Genomic DNA, 22,746 nt, shown 5'->3' with positions numbered 1-22,746 from the left:
GCCGGGGGAGATAAAAACTACTACGATGGCGGTAGGAGAGGCTGCCGGGAGGGGGTACGGCGGCCCGAGAGGCCACACTGCGCTCGCGTCGGGGCGGCGGAGCACACGCGGAATCCGCGGAGCGAGTGCTGAGTCGGTGCCGCCGCCGGCTCCCCCCTCACCCGGGAGACGCTTCGGGGCCGCGGAGCCTTGTGGGGCCGCCACAAAATGGAGGCGAACGGGAGCGGCAGTGGGAGCAGCAGCGACTCGGCTCCCGACTGCTGGGACCAGGCGGACATCGAGCCGGGCAGCGGCGCCGGCCCGGGCTGCGCCCCGCCGGCCGCGGAGGCCGAGGCGCAGCAGGAGCTGCTCGGGGCGGCCTTCAGCCGGCAGCTGAACGTCAACGCCAAGCCCTTCGTGCCCAACGTCCACGCCGCCGAGTTCGTGCCGTCCTTCCTGCGGAGCGGCCCGGCGCCCGGCCTGCCGCCGCCCTCGCCCCCGCCCGGCCTCCCGCCGCCGCCGCCGCTCGGTAACCGCGGGGCCGGCACCGCGGAGGGCGAGGGAGGCAGGGAGGGATGGGGGCCATGTTGGGAGGGCGCGGGGCGAGCGGGGCGGGGGTGCCGGGCCCGCGGCGGCCGGGAAAGGGCCACGCGGGGCGGGCGAGGAGCCGGGCCGGGCCGGGGCGCGGGAGCGGGGTCCGGCCGCAGGAGGGTCCCCGGGCGGGAGGAGCACGGCCGGGGCAGCGGACAGGGGCTGGGCAGGGGGCGGCGGCAGCACCGCGGGGGAGCCGCTCCGGGGTCGGGGGGGCCCCGGCGGGGGGAGGCCGCGGGGCTCTGCCCGGGGAGCAGCAGGAACCGGGGGCTCTGGCTCCCTGCGGGTCCCGTGTGCGTTTCGCGGGGACCTTTGCTCGCAAAGGGTCACCCATGATGGGACAAAAGCACATAGCTCTGCTCTTCCTATAATACATAAAATCAATATAATATATGTCATATATATAATATATAACATGTAACACTCTAGGAGTTGTTGAAGATTTTGGAGGTTATAAATTTAGTGTTGCTGGGGAGAAAAGCACTTCTTCAGCCACCAGGGCCTCAGATGTATCTTAAATGTCTTTTTGAAGATTATATCAAGTAATTTATTTTTTTTCTTAACATAATGCCGATAAAGGATTAGTAGGGAAGGGAGTTTTGTCCAGCTGGCCTCAGCTAATGGAATAACCTGAAATTTACCCTGCTTTTAATTTCAAAGGATCTTTGTGTGCGCAACCAATGTTTATACTAGATTTACTTTGCATATGGGAAATTAAAGGAGACCTACTTTTTCATTTTCAGCTCCAAACTGAAGGTTCTTCCAAACATTGGACATGCTGCTTAACTTTGTGTTAGGATTTTAATGTCACTCCTGCAGCTAAGGAGTTTGAGATCTTCCTAATTTTTCCTATAATTTTCTGTATCCCTATTGGTATAATATGAAACAAGCTAGTGTTTCAGGTATTTATCTAGTAATTTAATTTCACTAAAGACACTAGTTGTTAAATTATGTTGGCTTGATTTCCTGTTGGTTGTGGCTTATTATTTATTGTGTTTCTCCTTAATATATTAATTGGTCTTGATCTCCCTAGTATCTAAAGTTAATAGTTGTTAACAACTAAAATATGACACTTTAATATTTTTCTAAGAGAATATTGACCTGTTCCTTATGTTAGATTATATGTTCTCTACAGCTGTTCAGCACTCCTGATTTTTAGCAGAAGTTGTAGCTCATTTACTGTGCAGGCAAGTAGTGTCTAAGTGCATTAATGTAAACTTCAGAGAAGCCATGGGCAGACTCTTGAATTCCATTTAGAATAAAGGTATCTGTTAAAGTTCACAGATTAGAGGTAGACTGGGTACCTTGGGGCTGTGATGAACACGAGGTGCACCTTTGATTTATCTTCAAAATCCATTCCTGTATTTTTCAGATACTGCAATCTGAATCAAAAGTTTGGGTTTTTTAGCTATGTAATCAATACTGAAAGATTTTTTTTAGTGTTTTGAATATTATTAGAATAATTTTGATTTTTTTTTCCTGGCTGCTTTTTTAAGGTTTCATCTAAGGTGTTCTATAGTTAATTTTTTTTTTTTAGGAATTCAAACTACATCTCCTCACCTACTAATTTTTTCTTCACTTTCCGTTTCTCCACTCTTTTGCTACTTCTACAACCTGTGATGAGCTTCTTCTTTCCAGAAATTAGGGATGGCTTGAAAACTGTCTGATGATCTGGAGTGATCAGGATAGCTTTGCTTTGTGTCTTCATTGCTGAGTTACATTTCCTACATAGTGCTAGAATCCACCTGGCTTGAATTTACTTTGATTGCTATATCTTCTTTAAGGTTCAGGATTTTCAGTTTCTCTAGAGTAGCTTCAATATCCCTAAGATTAGGCAGAAAAAAACCTTAAGTTAAAAAATTCTATTTCTTTCTTAACTTGAATACTGTACTTGCTAGGTACTGCTCCAGGTCTGCTTGCTTGGTTGCAGAAGGTAATTGACATCATCTCCTTGCAGGTGTTTGTATAAGGTGACAACTACTTTCCTGGCTGGAAGAACTAGGTGGAGCTTGCTCTGGAAAGAAGTCAGAACAACATGTGATTAGACAGTGGTGCTGAATAGGTTACTTTGCAGCAGCCCAGTTTGCTTTTGTTCCCGTAGGGAATGAGGTGCTCTGTGACACTCATTCTTCATTACATAGTTTGTAGTAGGGAAGAACTTAAATTAGTCTTGATACATCTAAACCTTAAGAAAATCTAAAAAGTTGGGTGTCACTTGAGGAATTTCAGTGGCCTAAAGTTAAGTTCTAGTAGTGCTTTTCTTCTTGGAACTTTCTCTTGGTGAGGTTTTGCTCAAGTCATAATTCCTTAGTAATTCAAAGGCCATTAGAGATCAGGATAAATGAGTAGTAGCAGCGTGGCATATAAAAATTCCACAGGACTGATTCCATTGTGTGGCTGCAGTGTGTAAGAGTGTTTCCTTTCATGCACACTAACTTAATGTTTCTAGTAATTTGAATAAAATTCCTGTCATTTATGTTTAGAGCACAGAAGGAGCACTCTCAGAAGTCATTTATGGAATAAGATGTTAACTTTCTAAAACTGGGAAACTCCTGAAACCTGCATTCCTAAAGCTTACTTTCAAACTGGTTTACACATGCTTTCTTTTGATTGGAAATTGTATATTAGGAAGAAAGCTGACTGATTTTACCACCAATATAACTTATGCTCCCAGATAATTTAATTCCAAAATAATTCTGAAACTATCATTTGATTATATGGGAAAAGCATATAATTTACATTTTTGAACCTAAGGAATATACTAAAACCGGTATGTTCTAAAGGTTGTAGCTATGAGGATTTACATTTATCAAATTGTGTCCAAGTCAAACTCATTTGAATAAAATCTCTCTTTGCTGAATTCTGTTGGAAATGTGAAATGAAGACTTTGGTTTTTTGTCTGTGACAGCCATGGCTGCAGCACAGTTCTGTGCCAGGTGAGCTGGGAGGGTGTCACAGACACTTTGTACTTCTGGGGAGACTCTGGCAGTTGCTGGACTAGCAAACTAAACTCAGTTAAGGCCATGTGTGATAATGAAATGACAGTGGATTGTGTTAGGGCCTCTAAATGTTCATAGTCACACCTGTGCCTTGCAACTTCACTCTTTAGCTTCTATGACTTCTTTCTGTACTATGTTTCATTAATTTTGTAGATGTATGTAGCAGAAAATTACATTTTTTCTTTGTTTCTATATCAAGGCATGGTTCAGAGGGAGTAGCTAACACCAATGTCTGATTAATAAGATTTCTATTTTTTTTTTAATTGGGTATGAGAGAATCAAAATGTTTTTGAAAATGCAGCATCAATCTGCATTTTTGTGGTTCAGTTTTGAATAGTAGTTCTTGAATACTCACAGGATTCTTGGTAAAATTTATCACAGCTTCCTTGTATGGTCTTTATGGTATTTTGTGTTAGTTCTTCTTTTCAGAAATAATTTTTAAGTATTCACTGTTGACTCTACTTGGAGCAGGAGACTAAACTAGCTAACTCCTGGGATATTTCCAACCTGAATTGTTCACTGATTTGAAGTATGCAGTGGTAGTAGCAAGAGAAAAAAGCATCCTTAGTATGAAAGTAATAAGAATAAAAAGTGTGACATGCAGCAGTGGGTGTAAGGAAAGCATTTGTCCTTTTGGTGGTATTAGGGCTACTGTTTAGTTTGGTAATTCTCTTGACCACTTCAAATTAATTTCTAAAGATCTTTGCTGATGACTCCAGTTTAAACAACTTGCCCCTACAGTTCTGAGCCAAGCAAACATCTGGCTTAAGATTCAGTGCCCCTGTTTGCTTCACTCCCTAAATATCCTCACTTGCCTGCAGTAGTCACTCCTGAAGCAGTTGAATTCAAGCAGCTGGACATCCTCAGCCTTCAAGTGCTGTGAATAAATGGGTATAACATTTTTCTTCCTGCTTTTCCCTGCCCTCATTTTTTCTGACCTTGTAGCAGCTGGGACATCCATATGTCAGTCAGACACAAGAGGTGGAGTTTCAGTATCATCTACTTCAGTTCTGAAACCTGTAGTTTCCAGAGCAGGTTGAGTTATCTGTACCACTGTGTTCTCCAAAGCCTGGTATCTCATTTTACACTGTAAGACTCTTCAACGTCTCAGTCCTCAAGAACTTCACTTTGCATATGAACTTGCTGAGAAAGGCTTGTCTAAGACAGTAGCCCACAGTCCAAGAAGCTGTTATGTTTAAGGGCTACATGGTTTTTCATGTCAGCCTTGGAACAGCCCTGTGCTGATGATTTCCTCAGCAGTGCTGGTAGTGTTACTGTTAATGCTTCAGAACTGCAAACTGGAACTGCTCAATGGCAGCAAATCAGGGTTGTATTGTCAGTGCCAGTATATGGGATAAATTCTTATCTGAAAATCTTGATTTGAGTTGTCACTTGTCTATCTAGAGCAGTCTTTGTATCAGCTTCTCTAGACAGGTGAGCTGTGCAGCCGCTTGTGAAACTGAGTGCAGAGAAAGGCTGGATGTCTTGGCACTGCTGGGTGATCAGATAGAACATACCTGTGTGGTGCACCCAGGGTGCCAGTGTGTTACACAGATGTCCTTTGTCTACACCTGAAGTGTCCCCAGGAAGGTGGCCAGGATTGTGTTGCTCCTGTTAGAATAATTCATCACCCTCGTGGCCTTGCATGACTCCAGTAAAAGACACACAAACCCCTGGGGTCAGCTGTGCACTGCATGGGCTGTCCTGGGGGCTAAGGCAGCCTGCTGGCCGTGTGTGTGTGGCACTCTGCTTTGGGCTACTGCTTGAATGTGTTTGAAAGCATGGTGTTATCTTAAAACTTGATTGCTCTATCAAAATGAACACAAAAATAAATTGGGATAATTCTTGGATTCTATTTATAATCTGGTTTTACAGTTCCACTTAAGGAATTTTGGCATTTTTCTCCTGTTTTGTGCTGACAGATATGCAAGGAAAAGAAGCAGCTGATTGTATAAAGCCAAGATAAAAAGATGGTTTTGTGTTTTTTATTATGAAGGAATAAAGCAGTCATAATTTAATCCATTAAATTAATGATTATGTTTTGAAGAGGTCTATGGGAAAATGACAGTGATTGTATTCATTACAAAAGTTAGTTTAGGACAGGAGATGCAATACTAAATATCTGAGTCATACTAAAGATACTGGGTTATGAGAGATTTTTGTCAGAGTGGAATCCTGAACTGTTGAAATACGGAGCTTGGTTTCTTGATTATCTGTCTTTAAAATCAAGTTATCAGCTGAGCACAAATGCTTGGCCTTAAGCAGAAGAGGACTTCACTATATTCCCTGAAAATCCCCATAAGCTTTTTTAAACTTAGTTGTTAAGGAGCATGTCAAGTTTAGATAAGATAAGCTTAAGGTGTGTCCTCACTGGGGAAGGAAGAAGGTGGGTCTTTTACTAAGCTAACACGTAATAAAAGCCTATGAATATGAAACAAATGCTAATTATTTTTTGTGAATTTTACAGAGTCAGGTTAAACTATTAAAGCTGCTTTTGCATTGGTGCATTTTAAAAACTGGTGTGTCCAGTGGTGAAGCTGGGGCATAGGCTATAAAGCAGAGCAGAGAGAATAAGTTAATTTTGGGTTTAACTTTCAAAACAACTGCCTTACAGTGAACTCCTGAAAACCTTTTCTTTCTGTACAATTTTAAGTATTGAGTATAAAGCACTTTGTTTAGCTGTAGTTGTGCTTGACATAATTTTTGTGTGTTTTTGGTATCTAAGAATCTCTTGGGGCTTTTTTTGTTCTGCTTTTCACGCTGTGTGTGTTTGATGCGGACTTTTATTTTTTTACTCTGCTGTAATTCCCTTTATGCTTTCATTTAAAAAAAGGGGGGCAAACATCTGTTATGTAATGCATGAAAACTGGTGAGACTGTATGACTATTGTGTAAAGATGTGCTGAACTCAGGTATTGGAATTACACATTCAAAAAGGTGATGGGAATCCTAAGGTGGGTGTCATGTGTTTCTTCACTCTTCAGGAATTCCTGTGAAGGAACTTGATGCCTGTATTAGAGAAGCAGTAACAAATTCACTCTACAGGCATCTAAGTTTTGTAGATAAGATGTTTATTTCAGGCTGAATTTGTCTTTTTAGTTTTTTTACTTTTTTTTTTTAATCTCTCTGCTGTATGGTGCAGAGTTTCTCTAACTCTGTAGTCTATCCCAGTTGTCAGGTTCCAGTCCTGTCTGGGTTCTTATCACTCCAGCAGCAGAGCAGGCTGGGAGCTGAGTGCTGCTGTGTATTGCGCCAAATTTATGCCTCTCATCAATTCTGTGAATTCATTTGCATTGTGGTTCAGGTAACTGATGTTCAGGAATTACCAGTCAACCACTGGGCAGTTCTTACTTGTGTGGAGACCTTTATCAGCTTTTTCTGGGCATCTGGTAAACACTGAGGTTTGTGTAAAGATGGAGGTTGTCACTACTGCTTAGCAATTGAGTTTGACTTTAATGCTGTGTTTTAACCACTGTTCTAATATTGATTCTTACCAGCTGTACCTGTTCTAGGTATGAAAAACTTGCTACATTCTAATAGAAATTTAAAGAGCAATTTTCTATTGTTTATCTACAAGCATTCTAATATGTTAGTGCTCCAAAGTTTCTAGCTTATAGTCTTTTAAAACAATATTTTCAGAGGTTGGATGATAACTTCAAATTTGTTGTCCTTGTGCAGCTTTGGTTATTGTACAACAGAAATGCAAACAAGTACAAAACTTGATGTGATATGCTACAAACTTATCAGTAGTAGAATACTGTGTGAATGAAGTAGGCAGAGTGGATTCTTTGGGACATGAGATCTATTTTAAAGAGATCAGTCACTGGGTTTTACAAGCTGTGCAATTTTGGACTCTGTATTGGTAGTGCACATACTCTTCCAGTGAATTTTGCATTTAAAAAATCCCCACAATTACCTTTTCTAGACAAGACTCTGAATTACATAATGTCATTGTCTGATAGCACCAGTAGATAAATGCAGCATCTGTATCCATTTTTGCCCTTGGCATTGACAACAGAGATATTCCAAAAAATGTCCTAAGGCTCTGATGTTGAGCAGGACTAAAGATAAGCCACTCAGTCCATGTAATACCATGGATAAGATTGCAACAGCAGTTCTTGACTTAGGGCTTGAAGGAGGGATGGAGATGGTTAGGTGTAAAATCCTCAAGATGCTTGTCATGCATAAATCCAGTAATTTGAGGCATTTTAAAATTGGCATCACTTAAGGCATGTCCTGACTTTAGAACCAGATTTCCTACAAAGGACGTTTTGAGTCCCTCTCTCTGAAAGATTCCTGTCTGGATGATCTTCACAGATGAGAAGAGGTGACAGACCAAGATGCACCAGCCCTGTGCTCTAGGGAAGCAGTAGGATTGCACCCTTCTTTTCAGATGATGGTCTTAAGGCACTTTTCAGGCAATCTGTTCACTTCCACATGGAGTATGGTAAATCTGAGCCTTTGTCTGAAATAACCTGACATTACCTGAAATTGTTTATCAGAAGTAAACAGTTACTGTGGAGAGTGAGTTTTTTGTCACTTAGAGCATGTTAGTTTTGAAATTAGGTTTATTTATTTGGTTTCTTAACAATAATTTTTTAGTGAGTGGTTTATGTTTCTTTCTGCTTTGAAGAAACAGTATATGTTTGATACAATTCAGTGTCTTCTTCCAAAGGATGTCTGCCACTTGTGTACCAAAGTGCCCAGAGTTTAATAAGTGGCTGTGGTTGTAGCTGACTATCTGTTCCCCCCTGGTTGTGTGGCACTGCTGCTCTTTAGCATCCATGCACAAACTGTCTTACTGACTCTTGTGTGCTAGGCCTGTACAAAATTTACAGAGGAAATTTTTATTCTTCTTCTTCTCTTAGTTGTGAAGAAACTTTTTTCCTGTCTGCATACCTGCTGTATTGCAGACCAGAAAGTAAAACCTGAGTTTATAGGAATGGTTTTGACTGACAGTATATTTCTCAGAAATTAACTAGCTCTCCAACCACTCGTAGAACGTCTGTTCCAAGGCAAGTGCATTAATATTGCCATTTGATACATTTTTCATTACAGACAAACTTCTGGAGTGAAATCAAAAGCTTGTTGAAATGATCTTGTAATTAAAATATTTATGCATCCCAACCACAGTATGTGTGAAATAGCCAACAATATTTGATGTGCTACAAAATGGAGGCTTTAGGTTCATACCTGGATTTTGTGCCACCTGCTTACCACACTCAAAAATGGGCTGCTTGGAGTCTTTTCCAGCGGCCAAAGGGGAGTGATAGATCATTTCTTTAAAAAGATCTAGGGGTATTCTATTCTTATGCTTTTACTGACTGTATGAATTCATTCTCTTCAAGCCTGGTTGGTTTGTTTTTGGGAGTGTAGTTCATGTGTGATCCAAGGCAGGGGTGCAGGCAGTGCTTCCATTTGGGCATTGCTGCTCATGTGTGATCCAAGGCAGGGGTGCAGGCAGTGCTTCCATTTGGGCATTGCTGTGCCCCCTCCCTGGTTTGCTGCTGGCCACTGGCTGTTGTGCTGTGACCCACATTCACCCTGCCTGCAAAGCCCTGTCCTCTGGCCCCCTGCCAGCTCTCCCAGCGCTGCTCCACTTTAGAGGAGTCTGCAGCAAATACGCAAACAGTGCGAAAGCAAAGAGGCTTAGGAGCAGGTCCTTCTCTGGGTGCCTTTGTTCTTTTGAGGGGATTTGTTTCATCTTTAGGTCCCATCATGCGTATAGAGCAAGTGATGCTCTAAGATCTGGGTTCAGAATTCAGTTGAAGGAGAGCTCGAGTACAGCTAAACAGAGGGTATGAATTTTGTATGTGGTTGAAAAACAAGAGAACTTGTTTCAAAGCATTATGTTCTCTTGGTATAAGTTCAGCTTAGAACAAGAGAAAACTACATAGGTTAAGGTTTTAGGTATAGTTATAGAAGGCCCCTTGATCATGTGAAACAACGTCCCAAAACATTGAGTGGTGTGTTAATTGCAATGTATCACTCCTAGTGGGTTTAATAATTGTTACACCTCAGCATAAAATGTAGTGGCATGGTTTAGTGTATGAGAGGGTTGAGTAATTTATCCAAAAAGCCATACTTGTGGCTTTGGTAGATGCACATGACCAGTGGGATTGCCCTCCATGTAATGGGACTGTGCTCTGGTGTTTAAGAGGACTGGCAAACTTACCAGACATCTGAATGAATTTATCATCTCTTGACCTTAATAACTACAGAAGATGTTAAGAATTTGTTTTTAGTAGCTTGTTTCTGTTTCCTATTCAACATTTAACAGAAATGAGGCGTAAGAGCAGTGTAGACATGGCTGTAAGACCCTTTCCCTGCAGTTGTGACACCACATTGTGGCTTTGGATACAATGAAACTGCTTGGCTATTTTTGAACACCAGTTAGACACTAACACCACCAGCCAGCATGCTCAAAGTGGATGGGCAAGCAAAATACTGTGTATAGAAAATTGCTTGCTTTAAGTGTATCTTTCCATTCAGGTGGAGAAATGGCTTGTTTTTAGAAGTGGTATATTATTTTCACCATGTCTAGGCAGTGTTCTTTAGCAGTACTTGTGCTTAGAGGCTGTGTTTAGTACCACTTGGCAGGGAGGGGAGTCGTTATTCTTTCCATACAATTCTTGCAATAAAATTGGGAGATGGTCTTTTATGGCAAAGTTTGGAAATTGGTAACATCATTGTACTTTAAAAGATAAACTTTTTTTCTCTGCAGGTGTACCTGTAGAGCCTTCTCCAGAGGAGCAGACAGCCTCTTGTGAAGGTAGTAATTTTTCTTCATTCCATTATTTTTTTAAAAAATTATTGCAAATAATCTCTTTTAAATCTCTATGAACCTTTTCCAATCTTCATTATCCTCATACTATTCTTGTAAGGCAATGTGATTATCTGTATTTATTTACAGTTTCATAGGCAGTTGGGGAAAGGCTCATAAAGTGGCTTATGGAAGATCATAAAACTAGTATGAAGCAGAATTTTTGAAATGAACCTGTATATTAAAAAGCTTTGGCAAGTGCCAAAACATCTGAACTATCCTTTTATTCATTTAGTCACTCATTTTTCTTTGTTCTTGATTACTGTCATGCTAAGTATGTGTCTAATGATTCATTTTCCCCCCTTTTTTTTCCTTCTAGGTTCAAATGCTGCTGTTAACATGGAAATTTCAGAATCTGTTGGTAAGATGAGAATTGTTCCTTTTTACTATGATAGTACTACCATGTACTACTGCAGTGCTTTTGCTGAATCACTGCAAACAAAATAGTAGAGCCTTTACACTTACAAATAGTCCTTAGTGTACTTTGTTGTATCTTTATACTTGGGTGAGGAAAGAGGTAATTGAACACTAGTGTGCATTGAGAGCTGCAGCTGGATTGCTTGGACACTGTAAAATGATGAGTGTTTTATTAAAAAATAATTTCATATTACCAAATAGCCCCATAAACATGTGTGGAACGGTGATTAGCAAAAAACTTTAAAATGGTCAGCAATGTGAACAATCAGAACATAGGAATTGTATCTTTCTTATTGTTTTTATAAGGCTTATGAGTGAACTTAAACTATAATCCCTCTCCTTTGCTTTCTAAACATATGGTAGTGTGTGTCTGTGGATTCAGACTACTGTGCTGGTCTGAGTGGATCTTCAGATTTGCTTTTTCTTTGTAAAATTGTTGCCTTGTTAAAACAGAAGTTTCTATATCCTAGATTTCTTATGTCAGCAGACAAGCTAGCTTGGAAGCTCCTGGTCTAAATCATTTCAGAAACAAGCAGCAGTTGTCCCTTTTTCTATAGGAAAATGTTAACAGACCTGGTAGCTTTGTGATTGTGCCTTTGGGGCAGGGGCTTTTCCCCTTGTAATTCTTTTTAATTTCTTTATCTATTTGAATATATCTAATTGGTTGATTTTTAGTGGAAAATGGAGAGACAGAAATGTCCCCAGAAGAGTCATGGGACCACAAAGAAGAGCCCAGTGAAGCAGAGCTAGGAGGGGGTCCTGCAGGGGATGCGGGGCCTTCTGAGGAGAGCGCTCAGGAAATGATGGAAGAGGAGGAGGAAATACCAAAACCGAAATCTGTTGTAGCACCTCCAGGTGCTCCTAAAAAAGAGCACGTAAATGTAGTGTTCATCGGACACGTAGGTGAGTTCTGAGGAGGGGGAGTGTAAGAATCTGTGGATCCAAGTACTTGGATGTGTCTGTTGTGTGTTACCTCTAACTCAGAGGATTAGAAATTAGTGCTGTTCCTTGTATTCGTGTCTTGAGGCTCACAGGAGCATTCATTCTAATGAAGCTGCTCTGGAAAAGGAAAAATTTGAAGGTCTGTCAGGGGTAGAGGGCCAAGAGTAGAGTGTGTTGTCTTAGACACAACAGTGCCTGTGTTCATGATTTCTCAAGCAGCTGCTCCTGTTGGGTGCTCAAGTGATATATCTGTATTTATGACCTGAAGAACAAAATCAGAAAATGGTGCTTCTTTTCTACTTATTTTAGGGTTCTTGCTATTAGATTAAAAAATATTATTCTGAATATGAAAATTAGTAGTGTTACAGCAATATATATGAACATAATTCATGGTCAAAAGAAGCATTTATAGCAAAATATTTTCATTTAATAGTTTCAACAAACTTCATAAAAACTTGGGTGGTGTCAGAAGTAGAACAGAATTACTGAATCACAAGTTATAAGTAGATTCTGTCTTTTCATTTCTGTAGTTATTTACCACCTTAAAGGTACTGTAATTGAGTCCTTGGGTAAATTCAGAATAGAGTCACATGAAGTAAAGGGGCTGTGGGCAGAGGTACAGCCCAATATTGAAGACCAGCCCACACAGGTTATTAGGGACAGGGATAAAGGAAGCAGGGAAAGGGGTTTTGCAAGAGCTTCCCACTCTTGACCCTGGCTTTAGCTGGATCACTGCTTGGTGAGGGGGTTTTGTTATGGATAATGCTGAATTCATATATATGAAAACAGCATGTTCAAAATTTGGTGTAATGTAATTGACAGCAAATTATAATAGGAACAAGGGAAAGTGAAAGATGCTTCCAAAAACTTAGATTGTGGTTCAAAAAATAAATCCTTTGGAAACAAACTAGATTACTTAGTTCATAATGGTCTGCTGTTTCTAGAATTTTACATTGTTGATGACTTGAATTAATTTTATTTTAGATGCTGGCAAGTCAACTATTGGAGGACAAATAATGTAAGGAAACTTAAATTTTTAGATTTCTTGTTCTTGTGAATTAAAAAACATCAATTAAAATGAGTAATATTTTCTTTATGGCTTTAATCAGCATATGATAATACTTCTATAACAATGTTTCTGTCCCTGTCAATTGAGGTACTTACTGTCTTTGGAATTTTTTAATTCCAGCACATTAATGTTATTGCTATAGGATTTTCACTTAATAGAAGCAACTATGCAAAAGCAAAAATTATCAAATTTTTAAAATTAATCACTTTCTTAGAGCATGGCTGTTTTTCTTTGTATTTTAAAATGAAATTTGAAACAGCTTTATAACATTGGTTAAACTTTGTCCTTTCTGTGAAGATTAAAAAAAAATTAGTATCTTCATTTCCCAATCATAATAATCTGTGGGGATTGTATAAGTAACTATTTGGAAATACCTTTCTGCTTTCTCTAAAATTGCACTTTTATTTTCCCTCTCCTTAGGTATTTGACAGGAATGGTTGACAAAAGAACACTTGAAAAATATGAAAGAGAAGCTAAAGAAAAAAACAGAGAAACATGGTATGAACTTCATGAAGACAGCAGCACCCTTTGCCCTTTACTGCACTGAAACTGGTTTTAGTCTCTGTCCCAGTGGCCCTGGCTTCCTCCAGGCACGATGGTGCTCTTGTCCTGGGTGGATTTTTTGTGGCCTCTTGTTTGGTTTGGGTTTTGCTGTTGTTTTTTGGTTGGTTGGGTTTTGTGGGGGCAGTGAGTGTATACAGCACATATAGCAGCCTCATTTCTGCTTCAAACAACTGCAAAATTGATTTCCCTTTTGAAAGCTTTCTCCTTTTGGCTGGAGGATAAAAGGGGTTCAAAGGGCTCTGGAAAATGAGCAGTTAAAGATTTCCTTAGGGTAGAGCATCCTCAGGGGATGGGCATTGACCTGAACTCACTGAATCCTGTGGGAAGGGGAATAGAAAGGGTGACATGGTTTTTTTCACCAAGCAACTGTTGTCCAAAGCAGCATCTCCTCAGACACGCCCCAGTCACTACAAAACAAAAGCTAAGGATGGCTACAGGCTGCTGTTAATGGCAAAAATCATTACTGTGTTAAACCAGTTCAATTGAGTTGTTACCACTTTTTATCACTAGTAAGAGCATTTTTTTCTTTATAGTCACCAGTTTTCACAAAACCAGAAGGATCTAAGTAGCTTTTTTTTTTTTAATTTCAGTTTACCTGACTGAAAGCTAACTTGTTGTTGGCCAGTGGGAAAAATTATTAGGAGGGGACAAGAGTCTGTATAATGAAAATTGATTGAAGATATTGTGAATAAAGATGGTGTCTATTTCATAGCCAAATTCTGCTTAATATGTGCAAATAAATGAGAACTAGTAATTATAATTCTCAATAATGATATGTGCAAGTCAGAACTAATGTTTTAGTTAATTATGCTGAGAAGGAAAAATTGTTTTGTATTTGATCCTGAGGTGTTTCTGAGACTGAGGCAAAGTTTAAATTATATGAGGTTAGAATACAGCTGAAGAACTTAGAAAATGAAACATGTTTATTAGAATTTTTAGAATCCTTATAGTTGTGTGAAGGAGAGCTGGCAGTGGGCTCTGCAGCTCATTGTACACACAAACCAGTCAGTTCAGTATTTCCAAGACCAGTAGTGACTTTACATTTAGCAATGCTGAGGTGGTTAAAATAAGTAAGAGAAAATGTCCCTTATGGCTAACAAATTCTATATAAATGTAATAAAAATTGATACAACAATAGAGTGTTTGGGTTGGAATTTTTTAGGTACCTTTCTTGGGCCTTAGACACAAACCAAGAAGAACGAGACAAAGGTAAAACAGTAGAAGTGGGTCGTGCCTATTTTGAAACGGAGAAGAAACACTTCACTATTTTAGATGCTCCTGGACACAAGAGCTTTGTTCCAAATATGATTGGTGGGGCTTCTCAAGCTGATCTTGCTGTGCTGGTAAGGAGAAATCAGATACTTTTATTTTGCATATGCTATGGAATTAAGTTTCTGGGCGTTTTTGTTTGTTTTTTATTTGTTTACTTCTTTATTCTTTTAGTTACTTTCAGCAGGCAGAATTTTCAAATGTTACATTTACTGAGATGAGTGAGTTTTGGAGTAATTTAACAGCTTCTTAAAGCTGTTCACAGGTGTCATGTGAATTTTTTACATGTCAATGCAGAAACTAATGGGTAATACTGAGAATATACCAGTGCATTTTGGAAGCTTTTACTAGGTCTGACTAGCCAGAGTTTTTTGAATAAGGCAGTATTATTGATTGTTCTGTTGAGAGAATTGTAGAACCTTTATTAAAATATGTATCTTTAATTAGGTTATTTCTGCAAGAAAAGGAGAGTTTGAAACTGGATTTGAGAAAGGTGGACAAACAAGAGAACATGCCATGTTAGCAAAAACAGCAGGTGTAAAGCATTTAATAGTTCTTATTAATAAAATGGATGATCCAACTGTAAACTGGAGTAATGAAAGGTGAGTTAATATTAAAAAACTAATCTTAACTGACAGATACTCCAATAGAATAATTCCTAGGTAAAGTAATTTTTGTATCCCATTATTGCTGAAAGGATGGTTGACTGGTGGACTAAAGGCAGGGGTTATAAAACTGGCAGGAAAACCAGAAGCTCACTGCCCAGGACAGTGCTTCTCAATTAAGCTGGAAGCTCTGCACTCCAACATATTCTATCAACTGCTTGGATCCATGCAGACATATCTGACAAACCCCCATGCATTCTAGCATTGTTTAATTGTTGACTTGGAAACTTTATACTGAGTCTAAAACAGGAAGTGATTGTTTGAGTTTGCCAGAGTTGTGGGAGAACCTGCTGTGTGTTCTACCTGTGAGTTTGCCAGAGTTTTCAGAGAAGCTGCTGTGTGTTCTGCCCAGAATTGTGGAAGTTTAGTGGGAAGCCATGAGAGCCTGTGCAACCTTGGAATGTCAACCTACTTCACTAAGAGACAAAGGCACACCCCATTCTCTGTCTTGGTCCTGCCCCAGCCTTCTGACATTACTGAATTCACCCCAAACTGAGAGGAGGCAGTGTGAGAGAAATAAATAGATTAAACCTAGTTGTAGGAGACTGAGGCAGCACTACAGTGCCAGCCTGGAGCCTGACCTCAGGAGGAGTCTGTGGTCTGTCCTGGTCTGTCCTGGCCTGGATCTCTTGCTTTAAGCAGTTGCAGCTGGTGCTGCTGCTCCCCAGCCCTGTCACTGCAGCGTGGGCAGAGCACTGATGATGCTTTATGGGGCAGAGGAATGAGGGGGAATAGGGGAACACACAATACTGAGCTGTGCTGGAAGGCTGGGGAGAAGATGCAAATAGGCCTCCAGACCTTAATTAGGCTTGCTTGCTGCTCACACAGTAACTTAACTGCTGGAACTGAAATGTCTGCGTGTTTTTTAAAGCACAGGATTATGTTATGCTGGAATAAGTGGAATTTACCTTGATCTGCTTGTCATTTTAATAGATATGAGGAATGTAAAGAGAAACTGGTGCCATTTTTGAAGAAAGTTGGCTTCAATCCCAAAAAGGACATTCATTTCATGCCCTGCTCAGGACTGACTGGAGCAAACCTTAAAGAACAGTCAGAATTCTGTCCTTGGTATATGTATGTATCTTAAATTGAGCAACTTGAATATTTGCTATATTTCAATAAAAGTAAATGCTTCAGTGAAGCTGGGAGGTAGCAGAGCGTGGTTTGTTGTAGTTGTGTGCCAAAGTGCTTGAGGAAGTACAGCCAGAGCAACAAGAACACAGCCATGCAAGGTGCCAGTGAAAAGCACTGGAAGCTGCAGAAGATTGTTAGTAAAATATTAGCAGTGTTTGGCTGTGTGAGTTCAGTGCCTTACGAGCACTGGAATTTGCCAGTGATGCTGCAGCTGACGTTGCTGCAATGAGTAATTGTTTGATGTGAGCAGTTTGCTTGAAGTTGTATTTTAATTAGGGACAAGCCATGCCTCTCAGTGGATGTCAAGTGTTTCAATATTGTTCAGTGTACTTTAAAAAGAATTAATAGAAATCACATTTAAACCTAGCTTATGGTTTTGTATTTCTGAAATATATTACACATCTGTCATGAGTTCCAAAGGAATAATTAATTTGTGGAAAATATCCCTGTAATATAACTTAAAAACATCATATCCTGAGTATTAATATGTTGGTTGAAGTAAAGTGGACTGCTGATGGGATGTTTTAATAAATTTAGTTATCTTAGAGGTCATTTTTCTAAATGATAAGATGAATATGATTGTTTTGTTGGACTGCATTTATCCATTTTGAATAATTTTTTAAATGGAAGGGTGCTCATGAAATTGAAACAATGCCTTCTGCTTTTTTAGTGGATTACCATTTATTCCATACCTGGATAATTTGCCAAACTTCAACCGTTCAGTTGATGGACCAATCAGGCTGCCAATTGTGGATAAATATAAGGTACAGATTAAAATAATAATATAGGAAGTATCAAGAGGCTGTTTTCAGATAGCAGTAAATGGACTATTTCCTGTACTTTTAGAGGGTATCTTTTTTCTTTGCTAATGTTACATTTCCAGCTGTAGAATAGAGGAGGGAAGGGAAGTAAATAATTTAGGCATTATATGAAACTCCTGAAATCTGTAATCTTTCATGACAACGATTTCCAAAATACTAAGTCTAGCAGTGCTAGATATTCACAGAGTTGAGTAATCAAACTCAGAGGTAAATCATAAACAGAGGACTCTTCAGGAAAATGTTTTCAGTTGCTATGTAATGATTTCTCTTTGTGAAGGACATGGGCACTGTGGTCCTTGGGAAGCTGGAGTCAGGCTCTATTTGCAAAGGACAGCAGCTTGTGATGATGCCAAACAAGGTATGGGACGGTTTAGATATTTTAAAAATTTACTACTATAAAAAAAGAGCTTTCTTCTTAAAGATACTGATTACTTTAAATCAGAAAATGTTCTGTTGCCCTGTTGAGCACAACTAAGCTCTCACATTTTACATGGGTGATGTTTCTGGGCACAGGGGGTGTTGTGTAGCTCCTTGGCAGTCAGAACTTGGATTCTCCTGCCTTAGTAAACTCATTGCTGGACTACAAATTATCACACTTCAACTGGATTTTATTTCCTGTTTGTTGGCCACTTTTACCTGCTGTGGGTTAATATTGCTCAAGAGTTTCTTTCTTTCCCTCTCTCCTTTTTTTTTCTTTCCCCCAAAGGGAAACAGGACAAAAAACAACTTGAAAAAGAATAATCTTCTTTTAAAAAATTCAGTTATTAGTAATTCATCATTCAAATTTTTTAAATGTTCTGAAGCTTGAGAGAACCAAATATAATTAACCTAAACTGTAATAGAATTATTTATTGAAATACTGTTATATTACAATCATTTTGTACCTGACTAAAATATTCACAATGAAAAACTATGTTTTTGTTTTCTTTAAGCACAATGTGGAAGTTCTTGGAATTCTTTCTGATGATGTAGAAACTGACTCAGTAGCCCCAGGTGAAAATCTAAAGATCAGACTGAAGGGAATTGAAGAGGAAGAGATCCTTCCAGGATTTATTCTCTGTGATCTCAACAACCTTTGTCATTCTGGACGCACGTTTGATGCCCAGGTAGAATAACAACTTTTAATTGCTGTATAGAGGGGTAAAAAACATGGAAATATTTTTTGTTTTGCCAAATCTAAAACTTCAGTAGTTTGAAGTTTCAGTTCAGATTTCTTATTCACTGCAATATCTCTAAATGGGCAATAACATATATACTTAACACTGACATCATTAATTAGAGGTTTTAAAATATAAGTTGTTTTGAATGTAACTTCTCAGTGAAGTTTTAGATACTTATAATGGTGAAAGCAAGACCTCATGAGGCTAGTTCTTCAGTTTTCTACTTTCATATTATAAAGTTAAAAATTTGGCTCTGATGAAAAGTTTGTGTATATTGTTCAATAGACTTTTTAATCTACTTCTGTATTGATTATTCTGTTCTTTTATAATTGAAATCAGGAAAAATGCACTTTTTTATTTTGAATTGTTTTACAGATAGTGATAATTGAGCACAAATCCATTATCTGCCCAGGTTATAATGCAGTGCTGCACATCCACACCTGTATTGAAGAAGTTGAGATAACAGTAAGTGTCATTTTAAGTTGTGATGTGAATATAACCAATCCAGTTGTTGGGATGAAGGGTTGTGTCAGTCATACATCTCTAGAGGAGCTAAAGCAACAAAGCTCCAGCCTTGAATGGAATTTTTGGTTGTGCCCTAACACAAACAAAAAGTGGCTGTAAGTGTTACTGTTGGCATAAGCCTTCTGCAAAGTGGTGTACGTCATGACTGAATAAACCATGCAAACTTTTTCATGTATTTGTTTGTAAGTATATTCTTTCTTAGACCGATTCTTTTTGTAAAAAACAGCAAAATAACCCTTATTTTAGCACTTACAGCTGTAATTTTTTTTCTTACCCAGGCCTTAATCTGCTTGGTAGACAAAAAAACAGGAGAAAAAAGTAAGACACGGCCCCGTTTTGTGAAACAAGATCAAGTCTGCATTGCCCGTTTAAGGACAGCAGGAACGATCTGCCTTGAGACATTCAAAGATTTCCCTCAGATGGGTCGCTTCACCTTAAGGGATGAGGGTAAGGCTGCTTCAGCAGCAGGTACTGACTGCTGCCAGAGCTTACTTGGACTCAGAGCCACAGGCAGTGAGGTATTAAAATGCTGTTATCTAGTGGAAATCACTCTCTGGGTAACAATGGAAAAGTTAATCTAAGCAAATTGTTGTCATTGTGCAGAGTCCTTGCTAGTAACAGAGAGAGTTTTATTTGAGTAATGTACAGAAATATGCATTGTGAAACAAAAGACTGGATTTGAAAAATAACCAGCAGTGCTTTTTAATGTGTCCTGAAATGTCCACCTACAATGTGAATAACATAGTTTCACTTTTTAAAGTTGAAAAATATGAGGGGGGTTGTATGTTAGGCTTTCACATGCACACCCTGGTAAAACTCACAGATTTGTGGGATATGTTTAAAGTATTTGAAGAATAGTAAACAGATCTGGTAGTGATTCTGCCTTGCTTCCTCCTGAGATAAGTGTAGAAGCAGGCTCTCCACAATCCACTTTGTGTTCTCTGCTGTCTGAATAGCAGGCTTACTACTTCTAAATTTTTATTGTGCTTTTAAAATACACTGATGCTACAACATCATAATTTATTCTCTGTGATTTCTAATACTTAAGAGCCTGTATTTTGGGGCAGGTTTTCATGTTCTTGGAGATGTCTGCATTCCTTTCACAGTAAATATAACTCTGCTGTTTGTCTCCTTGGTTTAGGTAAGACCATTGCAATTGGAAAAGTTCTGAAACTGGTTCCAGAGAAGGACTAAGCGTTTTTCTCAATGACCCCGCACAATACTGTGAGGAAAATCGACTCAGCAAAAGCCTACTTCACACCGCCGTCTTATTTTCTGCCCATTGATAAACTTCTCCCCATATTTTGCAAAGACAAATTTCACAGCAAAGGTCCACATTATGTCAGCTTTCTCATATTGAGAGCTCTGCTATGCCACTGTTGAATTTTCCCAAAAACAATTTTTTTTTTCTCCCAAATTCTGCTTCCTTGGAAAGATTCGGCAATAGCTTTGTAAGTGATGTGGACATAATTGCCTATAATTATGAAAATCTAAAGGATTTTTAATGTTTAATTTCCCCCAGCATCTCTATTAAGACCTCTTTTTTCCAGGCAGATCATTCAGAGTGTGCGAGTGTGTGTGCACATGTTACAAAGATGACTACCATGTTAATAAACTATTCAATTTGAAATCTTTTTCGGTATTGGAATTGCTTTTGAATAATGTTTTTTATCTGGATGTAACGCAGTTGCATTAGCTTTTTAACTTCCCAGTAACCCAGATATTTGGTTACTTGGACTTTTCTAAACTCCTCAGCCTCCCCACACACACAGTTTTAAATGAGGCAATTGGGCACTCAACCAAGTTTGTATTAAAATAATTAGGTTTGCCCCTTCCCTTTCTTGAATGCATTCTGAAAATTGAAAAACATTCATGCAAATGTGGCACCTTCATTAGCTTTACATTTGTTAATATCTTCAGCAAATTTAGGTTGACCTAACATCATTACTAGACACAGGAAGTCAATTTTGAAGGCTAGAACTACATCTTGTGTCTTTATACAAATTCAGCATTATTAAATTCTTAACTGCAGAAAATGCTAACAACCAGTAAATCAGCGAAACTTGCAAAAATAGGAGAATCTGTGGCAATAGTGCCTATTAGTATTTATAAGAGCTACATTTTGTGGGAGAACTGGGCCAATTAAAAAGTGCCAGTTACATAAATTACTCAGTTCACCCTGTCTTTAATTTAGAGGGCTGGATAATCCTTGCTGTTTTAAAGATCAGTCTGAACTGAGAGGGAGAAAGACTATTTAAATCCCTAAGAGTTTGCACATGCCGAAATATGGGAGGGTCAGAATCAAGCACAGTCTGTAAATTTTTGCATATCAAAAAGCAATGTAAGCTTATGAGGACCAGTGAAGTTTTTCTTGAGAAATTAAAGCAAAACTGGTTCAAAGTGAAGCTTACTCAGTACAACTTGAAGGAGCTGCATAATAAAACCCTATTTAGCTGCACTTTGAAAATGGACTGTCTGCAATTGCTGTCCTGATTCTAACAATTAGGATGAAGGCTAAGGGATTTTTTTCATTTTCCAGAGTATTAGTAGTAATTATTAAAAGGTATCTTCTGAGCTTCTTCAGAATATCTTAAACTAAACATTCTCAGCTGTAAAATCGGTGAGCCCCTCTTCTCCCCCAAAGATTTACAGTCTAGTGACTGTATCTGAATTGAAACTCAAAACTGAAACAGATTTACCTTTTTTGGGATTTTTTTTTTGTTTTGTTTGTTTCTTTGTAACTGTGGAACTCCCATTCATTTCACTTACAGCTACATTGTATGGACAGAAGAAGTTATTGTCCTTCAGTTTCATATGACTACACTTGTAGCTACCGTAATGCATGGAATTTAAATAAATTTTATTATGTCTGCAAATCTCTGGGTTTTATTTTTTTGGTAAATCAGGGTTTAAAAAGTAACTTTTTTTTTTTTATTATTGTTTCTACCAAGTGAACAAAACCCACAGTTCCTTGGATCTTAAACTAATGAAGAAATTAAAAGCCAGGGAAACTTACTGTCTTGTTCATATTCTGGACTGACAAGATTTCCAGATAGCTAACTGACTTGAAGTAAGCTCATGGATTTGAAATTTGCAGTGACCATTATTGGAGAATACTTACAGTTAAATTCCTAAATTGCTAGGTCCTTTAAAAGTTTTTTTCTTAAGGCATTGAAGTGTATCTGAAAACTACATGATGCTCCAGCATCAGTTTTCCACTGTTGAGTAAACTTAACGTGGGATTTTAAAACTTCATTATTTTGAGGCTGGACTGAGTATTTAATATTAAACTGAATAATCACCTGGTGGGTTGGAGTATCAGTAGATAGAAAGTCAGTATTTCCATTATTCATCCCATCTAGTACATTTGATTACCATTTCCATAATTCCAGTTAATGTCACCTGGTCTGTAAACTGAGAGGTTGTATGATTATAAATTCATTAACAGAATCCACATTATGCAATTAAAGATACTCCTATCCTTTAGGAAGTTTTTATTTGGGTATAAAATATTTGTATTCTATAGCAAATATATGAAAATGTAAGGCATAAATGTACACAAATTGGCTGCATTTTGGGGAGAAGAGCTGGAATTACACTGTATTTGAGTAGTCCTCAGATTACATCTCAACTTTTTCATTTCATCTCCATTCTACATTTTATAGTCCCATTTTTGCTACTATTAAATACAGCTAAATCTAGATGAAAGAAGACAAAAAGATAATGTGGCTTTGTTGGAAATAAGCACTATTTGCTGATTCACTGATGTAATAAACTTTTTTAAATTAC

General features: G+C 38.7%; 1 protein-coding gene across 1 annotated transcript; it reads left to right on the top strand.

Annotated features, from left to right (window-relative positions):
- Positions 1–96: 96 nt before the first annotated feature.
- On the top strand, positions 97–22,746 carry GSPT1 (G1 to S phase transition 1). Its single transcript, XM_036392340.2, has 15 exons — positions 97–508; positions 10,293–10,340; positions 10,711–10,752; positions 11,484–11,711; positions 12,735–12,768; positions 13,240–13,317; positions 14,546–14,726; positions 15,100–15,254; positions 16,251–16,391; positions 17,122–17,215; positions 17,550–17,630; positions 18,205–18,378; positions 18,808–18,897; positions 19,236–19,404; positions 20,099–22,746. Exons 1-15 carry the CDS (start codon positions 208–210, stop codon positions 20,149–20,151), a joined length of 1,869 nt encoding a protein of 622 aa, XP_036248233.1. The 5' UTR covers positions 97–207; the 3' UTR covers positions 20,152–22,746.

This window comes from Molothrus ater, chromosome 16 (genome assembly GCF_012460135.2).
Source record: "Molothrus ater isolate BHLD 08-10-18 breed brown headed cowbird chromosome 16, BPBGC_Mater_1.1, whole genome shotgun sequence".
Classification (NCBI taxonomy): Eukaryota; Metazoa; Chordata; class Aves; order Passeriformes; family Icteridae; genus Molothrus; species Molothrus ater.
Note: the sequence above shows the minus strand (reverse complement) of the source record. Positions and strands in the feature narration are given on the sequence as shown.